This window comes from Cicer arietinum, chromosome 3 (assembly GCF_000331145.2).
Source record: "Cicer arietinum cultivar CDC Frontier isolate Library 1 chromosome 3, Cicar.CDCFrontier_v2.0, whole genome shotgun sequence".
NCBI lineage: Eukaryota > Viridiplantae > Streptophyta > Magnoliopsida > Fabales > Fabaceae > Cicer > Cicer arietinum.
The window spans coordinates 58,232,867-58,241,150 of NC_021162.2; the positions used below are offsets into that span (position 1 = coordinate 58,232,867).

An 8,284-nucleotide genomic window follows, 5' to 3' on the forward strand; every position below is an offset into this window, starting at 1 on the left:
ACAACTTGAAAATGAGTATTGATGTAAGGGATGGATATAATCTGATTATCATAGGCCTCGCGTATAGAATGACAATCTACTTCAATATGTTTTGTGCGCTCATGAAAAACAGGATTTGCAACAATTTGAATAGCACTCGTATTGTCAGCATAGAGAGGCGTCGACTCTATTTGAGGGAATCAAAGTTCATCCAAAAGACCACAAAGCCAAATGACCTCAGAACAAGCAGTAGATAGGGATGGGAATAGGCTAGGCCGTCCGTCAGGGGCCTATGGCATGGCCTACTTATGGCCTGGCCTGACCTATTTAATAAAAAAGGCTAGGCTCAGACCATTTTTAAAGCCTATTTATTTAAATACGTCAGGCTCAAGCTTATAAAAAAGCCTATTAGGCATGACAGGCCGGCCTATATATATTTTATTATTTATTAATATTATTTATTATTATTATATTAATAATATTATTTCCTATTTTAAATTCTATCAATTAAGCAATTACTCAGTAAACATTCCATATTCAGTAGTTATTCCATATTTGTTTAAGAGGTAATAATGAGTGTGTTTGTTTCAAAAAAAAATCTATTATTTGAGACAAAAAATTATTTTTTAGGGTTTAAAGGATGTTTGTTTCATATTTTTTAAAAATTATTTTAAATAGGCTTCCAGGCCAGACCAGACTTTTAAAAAGGTCAGGCCAGGCCGGAAAAAAAAGCCTATGAAGGCCATAGGTCAGGCTTAGGCCTAAAAAATAAATCGTAGGCCAGGCTCCGGTCTTTCAAAGTCTGGTCTGGCCTGAGCTATTCTCACTCCTACTGGATGTTAGATTTAAATACGTCAGGCTCAAGCTTATAAAAAAGCCTATTAGGCATGACAGGCCGGCCTATATATATTTTATTATTTATTAATATTATTTATTATTATTATATTAATAATATTATTTCCTATTTTAAATTCTATCAATTAAGCAATTACTCAGTAAACATTCCATATTCAGTAGTTATTCCATATTTGTTTAAGAGGTAATAATGAGTGTGTTTGTTTCAAAAAAAAATCTATTATTTGAGACAAAAAATTATTTTTTAGGGTTTAAAGGATGTTTGTTTCATATTTTTTAAAAATTATTTTAAATAGGCTTCCAGGCCAGACCAGACTTTTAAAAAGGTCAGGCCAGGCCGGAAAAAAAAGCCTATGATAGGTCGTAGGCCAGACTTAGACCTAAAAAATAAATCGTAGGCCAGGCTCAGGCCTTTCAAAGTCTGGCCTGGTCAGGCCTATTCCCACCCCTAGCACAATACTCTGATTTAGTTGATGATTTAGATACTCTGGTTTATTTTTTACTTTTCCATGATATCAATGAAGAACCGAGAAACTTGCACCAACTGGTGACCGATTGTCGAGTGTCAGGACACTCGGCCCAATTGGCATCACTATAGGCACTCAATTTTGGCATTGTGCCAATGGGAAAAAGAGACTTCATTGAGAGGTACTTAGCAAATAGAGAATTTTGTGTCCAACTGCTGCCAAGTGAAGGTGGAGAGGAAAGTGCATGAACTGACTTATTTGATGAACAACAAATGATATGTCAGGTTGGGTAATTGTCAAAATATTTAGACTACCCACAAGTTTCTAATACAGTAAAGGATTTGCCAATAGATCACCCTCATCTTGGTGATATTTCACATTAACTTTAAGAGGAGTATTTACCGGATTAGCTGATTTGAGGCCCGCCATAGAAACAAGGTATGTCACATACTTATGTTGATGAAGAAATATACCCTTGGAGGTAGAATGAACCTCAAGGGCAAGGAAATACTGCAAGTTACCAAGATCTTTCATATGAAATACAGTTTGTAATTGATGTTTAAGATCCTGGATGAATGTCGAATCAGGTCCAGTAATGACCATATCATCAACTTAAAGGAGGAGTAGAACAATGCATGTAGATGTGCGATGAATTAATAAAGAGGAGTCATACTAACTCTGAGTGAAAGAGAACCCAAGTAGAGTGGAGTGAAATTTCTCATACCATGCTCTAGGTGCTTGTTTCAAACCATATAAAGAGCGTTTGGACTTGCACACACCATGAGATGAAGAAAATATACATTGAGGAGGAGTCATATAAATATCTTCAGTGAGATCACCATGAAGAAATGCATTATTCACATCCATTTGATGAAGAGTCCACCCATGAGAAGCAGCTATAGAGAATACAATGCGAACAATTGTCATTTTGGCTACCGGTGCAAATGTCTCATCATAATCATTTCCATATTCATGTTTATTTCCTAAGGCAACCAATCGAGCCTTGTACCAACTGAGGGACCCATAAGAATTCAATTTAATAGAATATACTCATTTGCAGCTTATGGGTTTGATATGAGGAGGACAAGAGACAATATCCCATATGAAATTCTCTTAAAGAGCCTGAAGTTCCTCATTCATTGCTTTTACCCAACGTACATCTTTAACAGCCTGTGAGTAACAAGTAGGAATAGATATGCTAGAGAGAGATGCAAACAAAAAAGTATGTGAGGAATTATACCTGTATGGTGAACATTTATCTGGTGCGAGAGACGCTCTACCAGAACGTCGTGGTGCAACTGCTATAGAATCAGGTGGCGGATCAATGTCGACAAAGGGGGTTATAACCTGTTTGTGTTTTCTAACATACACATTTCCTGGTTTAAAACATTGTATAGATTGAGGCATAGTAGAAAGGTTGGGAAGAATAGTAATATCATTCATGGCAGGAGAAAAATAGTGAAACATAAATTGATTATCAAAAAATTTCACATTCTTAGAAATGTGAAAGCGTTGGTTAGAAACATTATAACACACAAAGCCCTTATGAGAGTGACTATATCCCATAAATGCGCATTGAGCAGACTGCGCTCCAATCTTATGTCTTTCAAATAGAGTTAGGTGAACAAAACACACACATCCAAAAGTATGTAAATCACTATAATCATGCTGAATTTTAAAAAGACAAAAAAAAAGGAGTCAAGATCAATAATCGTAGAAGAAAGACGATTGATCAGGAAGACAATTGTGGAAAGAGCCGCCACCCAATATCGAAATGGTAAAAAAGCTTAAAGAAGTAAGGTGCATGTTACATCAAGCAAATGACGATTCTTACGTTATACGATTCTATTTTGTTAGGGGTATTTGGACAGGATCATTGAGACAAGATACATTTTTGCTAAAGATACTCCTGAAACTCAAGAGGCGTATACTCACCACCAGAGTTAGAGCAAAAAATTTAACACTTGTTTGAAATTGAGTTTCAACATATGTTAGAAATTTCTTAAACATAGAAAACACTTCATATTTAGACCAAAGAAAATATATCCAAGTAAAACGACTGTAATCATCAATAAATGTGACAAAATATTTATAGTGAGCATGAGAAGTTACAGGAGACATTCCACATACATCACTATGAATCATCTCAAAACAAGTGGAAGCACGATGAACACCAGACAGAAAAGGAAGTGTTTTACTTTTATCCAATTTACAAACAGAACATGACATAGAGACATTAGAAACAACATTTTTATTTCCCAACAAACCAGTTTTAATTAAATGAGACAAAACAACAGAGTTTGGATGACCTAATTTTCTATGTCAATCCTCATAAAAATTTTAAAAATTATTACAAGCAAGAGATAAATGATTGGAAATAAATTGAAGTGGAAACAATCTTCCCACTTTAGGCCCCTTCGCGATTACCTTCCCCGACACCTGCTTCTGCACAAGACAACCATCACGAGAAAAATTAACATTACAATTTTTTTCCACCAATTGTCCAACCGACAACAAATTGGAAACAAGTCCAGGTGATACGAGCACATCCCGAAAATCAGAGTTGATATCACCAGCATTAGAGATAAAAATAGTATTACAATCATCTATTTGAATTTTCTGATTATCATGATAAAAATGTAAATTGTGCAAGTACTTAGAAGAATTCGTCATGTGATTGGATGCACCAGAATCAAGAAACCATAGATTGGAAACATTAGAAGACTTACCATGAATTCCCAAGGAGACATGGTTCCTTGAGTAAGGAGACGTTGTTCCTCTATGAGAAGTTCACCAACACATGTATCCAAAGAAGGAACGGGATTTTTGTTCGGCAAAGTACCTCTAACAACCTCAAATTATGGACGAAGTTTCATGAGAAATTGATCTCGCTTACTAGTGTTGTAGACAGCTTGAACATCTGCAAGAGAAGTCTTGAGAACTGCAGCAAATAGAATAGCAGAGTATTATGTCTACAAATTCAAAAATTCATAATAATATTCTTGAATGGGCAAATTACCTTGTTTGTAGTTGGCTATATCTAGCTCCAACTGAAAACGTTTGTTCGTATTGTCTTGGTTATAAATACGCTTCATATAGTTCCACATTTCTTGAGCAGTTGAAAAAGAGTGCAAGTTATTGATCATATAAGGATCAATAGTATTGAGAATCCAAGAAATAATTTGAGCATCTTTGATTTCCCACACATTTAAGGCGGCCTTCTATGTCGATGACTTAGAAATCCCATCAAGGTGACTCCATAATCCTTTTCCTCTAACGTACATTTTGAATTGAAATTCCCAAGCAGCGTAATTCTTATCGGTAAAAGGGACACAAAAGTTGTCTTTTTCAAAAGTCATTAGTTTTGACATGCACAAAGTTTTTTTCTTAGTAATGTGCAGAAAAAAAAAATTAAGAATAAAATCACTCAAGCAAGCAAACGCGTCCTTAAACAAGAGGTTCGTAACAAAAAAATTACCACAATCAACACGAGACAACCAAACGCGATTACGCAAGAAGCAGCAGCAAGCACAAACACGATCAACAAGCAGGGAGAATGACCCAAAAACGCAATCAACAAACCCAAAAACGCAGTAGCAAGCAGTAGCGAGAAACAACCCAAAAGCACAATTGCAACACCGAAAAATTGTAAAAGACAATCAGGAATCGCGAAGATGAAACCAAGAGTCGAACAAGCAACCGCAAACAGCTATGGTTGAGAGTTCGCAACGTAATCACAAAACAAGCAAGTACCAAGAACGGAAGGAAGGATTTTCAAGAGTGACCCAATGGGATATCGCTGAATAAAGCCAAGATTAACTAAGAGCTATAGGTTTGATCGAACTTGCTGATACCATGTCACAAATTAGGGTTTGATGCATTTTGCTTTGATATTTCTCAGTATAAATAATAGTTACAATATTTTCCTCTAATAATTACAAATTAAGGGGATCAAATCAATTTATGATTTGTCTAACTTATTTTAGGAAAGCTGATAAATATAATTACAAATTAATATTATTTCATAATTCACACAACCTGGCAAGGTACTTGGGTAGCTCTAACACTACTGATAGGTATTTGGGTGGGTCGATCACGTTAGGTACTTGGGTAGCTCCAACACGAGTAGGTATTTGGGTGTTGCCCAACTCTTCAATGAAATCAGGCCAAAATGAATTGTCATCATCAAATAAATGAGATCATATTGATTATATTCTGCATAAATATGATCTCCATCACTGATATGATGCATCTCTTGCTTGCCATTTTCTTTATCTTTTTTCCACATGTAGAACAACTTTAGGATCCATAGAGGGTCAACCATTTTTACCCCATTTGTATAATTGTCTTCAAACAATTGATTCCACAATTCTTTAAGTGAATGATCTATTGATTTATTACGAAACTTTTTAGCCTCAGGTTTCTCCTACATACATATAATATCCAAAAATTTAATTAGAGATCTTATTTCTATTTTATTTTGTAATTTAACTCTATCAATATTTGAAAGAATTATTATATTATAGAAAAAGATTATAAATTTGGTGATAAAGAAATTCAAAGATTACCTAGCTAACAAGGATTATAAGTTGTCTTCAATTCATGTAAAAGATAAACTTCTGGTGATGAGTGACAGAAGCTTAAATCGATCAAGTTGTCTTTTAGATGAGACATTGTCTAAAAGGCCACAAAATGAACATATGTAAACATTGAATTGAATAGTACACAATACACATACATGAAGAACAATGAAAATGACTATGTATAGGGTTCCTAATCAATATCATCTTTCTATAGCTTCCCAAAAGTAATAAATGTACCTTTTTATAGGTTTCACTTATAAACGTTATAGGCTATGATCTTCCTGTAGCATTCCCCTTAAGTAAATGAATAGTGTACCTTTTCTAAGATTTCACCTTTCACTCACCTTAATTGCATGTTTTCTTTGGACCCCTCAATTTTTACTTCTTATGTTTATAATGCAAATAATACTCTATACTATAGTGTTTGACAATACCTCCTTTTGCTGCTTAATACTATTATCTACTATACATTATAATTTAGTAACTTCAAAACCTTTTAAATACCTAAGCCTGCACTTAAATGATTGGTAGTTTATTAGATTATTAGTAATTTAATTTCCTCTGACATAGGGGAACATTGAGGGGTGTCAGAAGACAAAAAATAAATTTTTTTTAAAAAAACCACTATATATACTATAAGCTTCTACATATCTATCTATCTTCCAACCACTCACAAATTTCCAATTTTATATACTCAATTTACCTCTTCCTTGCTAAGAAGAAAAATCACACATTTTGTTTAGAGATTCAAATTATACTCACTTCTTCCCTGCATTTTTCTTCAAATGAGGCCTTTTTATATAGTCTCTCTTCTCATTTTGTCAATTCTCCTTACAAAATCTCAAGGTATAATATATTTAAATATGGTTTAATTTAATATGAGTTTAAACAATTAGTCCTTCTTGTTACATTTATAATATTCTTTATTTTTATGCAGGGATACGTTTGGAGAAAGTTACTTTAACATTTGAGCAAGAGAAACAACATGTAATAAATCATTTTTTTTACTTTGAAGTTTTATTATGTATTTCGTTTTTTTTTTAATAAATTTCAACCTTTCATATTTATGCATGCTTTCACATTTCCATGAAAATTGATATAGAAGTTAATTATATATTAATTCCTTTGATCACTGCAGCATGAAGAAAACACCTTGTTGAAAAGAAGTAACACCATCAATGATGCTGATGAAGCTATTCTCTACAATGACAAAAAACAATGCACAGGTAGCCAGAAGAAAACCAGTTTCCACACATTCATGAAGATTATTATGGACATAGATGACATAGATCTAGGCACCATTAATTAATTTTTAAGTCCACAATTTTTTTTTCCTTTTTCTTTTGTTAATTTATTCATGACGCGACCTCTGTTTAAGGTCGCGGCAATTCCTATGATACAACAAATAAAATGGTATTCTTTAATGCAAGTTTTGTCTCGAAAACTTCTCATGACTATGCAAAAATTCAAGGCGTTATTTTCATGTATTTCGTTTATGATTTAAAACATAGTATAAAATATATTTATCTAATTAAGCATCATGAAAGAAATTTAATTATAGTACCAACATAACATTTTTCTCATACATAAAAATCATAGTATTAATTATTTTGAATGTTTTTATTTTGATGCAGGAAATATAAAGAATAGGAAACTTGTTACTACTTCCATTTCCACAACTAAATCCTTGTCAAAGGTTGGTTTATAAGACATCAAATAAATTATATTCTTCTGTAGGTCTCAAAATATATATAAAGATTGGTTTTTTTCCTTCATCTTTATGATATTTTGTATGCTTCCTTCATGAACAGAATGTGAAGAACAGAGAGGATGTGAATGTCAATGAGGAAGCAAAGGATATAAAAGTAAAATCAATGACTACTTCTAAGTATGTTACTGAGGATCTTGTAGACATAACTGAGATGGATTATTCTCCAGCTAGGAGAAAGCCTCCAATACACAATTAATTAATTAATTAAGTCTAGGAAAAACAGACAAAAGTTCCTTAGATTTGGATTAATTAAATATATATTATAGACAGAAAAGTAGAGCATTGCAGAAAATGCTGCAATTTTTTAAGGCTTAGGAATGATTTGTACATTATTTATTATTCTGTCACCTTTATTGATTACCATCCACTTTAAGAAATATATATCTTTTTGGTGATTAATTAGTCATGAGTTAGGTTTAATTGCAGTTTTGATTCTTCTATTAAAACATTTTACAGAATTGATCTCTTTATTGTAAATGTCGACAGTTTTGGTTCATCTCTCATATTTTTTAATTAAAAAACGACGGTTTGATATATTTTTAATGACGTGACATATACAATTATATAATAAAGAATCATTTAGATATATTAATTATTTATATGTCATTAATTAAATAAAAAATATACAA

At 32.8% G+C, this 8,284-nt stretch overlaps 1 protein-coding gene across 1 annotated transcript; it reads left to right on the forward strand.

Moving 5' to 3' along the window:
- Positions 1–6,561: 6,561 nt before the first annotated feature.
- LOC105851792 (uncharacterized) lies at positions 6,562–8,048 on the forward strand. Its single transcript, XM_012713608.3, has 5 exons — positions 6,562–6,730; positions 6,822–6,871; positions 7,023–7,110; positions 7,519–7,580; positions 7,696–8,048. Exons 1-5 carry the CDS (start codon positions 6,670–6,672, stop codon positions 7,849–7,851), a joined length of 417 nt encoding a protein of 138 aa, XP_012569062.1. The 5' UTR covers positions 6,562–6,669; the 3' UTR covers positions 7,852–8,048.
- Positions 8,049–8,284: the final 236 nt, after the last annotated feature.

Coding starts and splice junctions, on each gene's coding strand:
- LOC105851792 (XM_012713608.3), top strand. CDS start 6,670: ATGAGGCCTTTTTATATAGTCTCTCTTCTCATTTTGTCAATTCTCCTT. Junction 6,731..6,821: donor TCTCCTTACAAAATCTCAAG/GTATAATATATT, acceptor ATTTTTATGCAG/GGATACGTTTGGAGAAAGTT. Junction 7,111..7,518: donor TGACAAAAAACAATGCACAG/GTAGCCAGAAGA, acceptor ATTTTGATGCAG/GAAATATAAAGAATAGGAAA.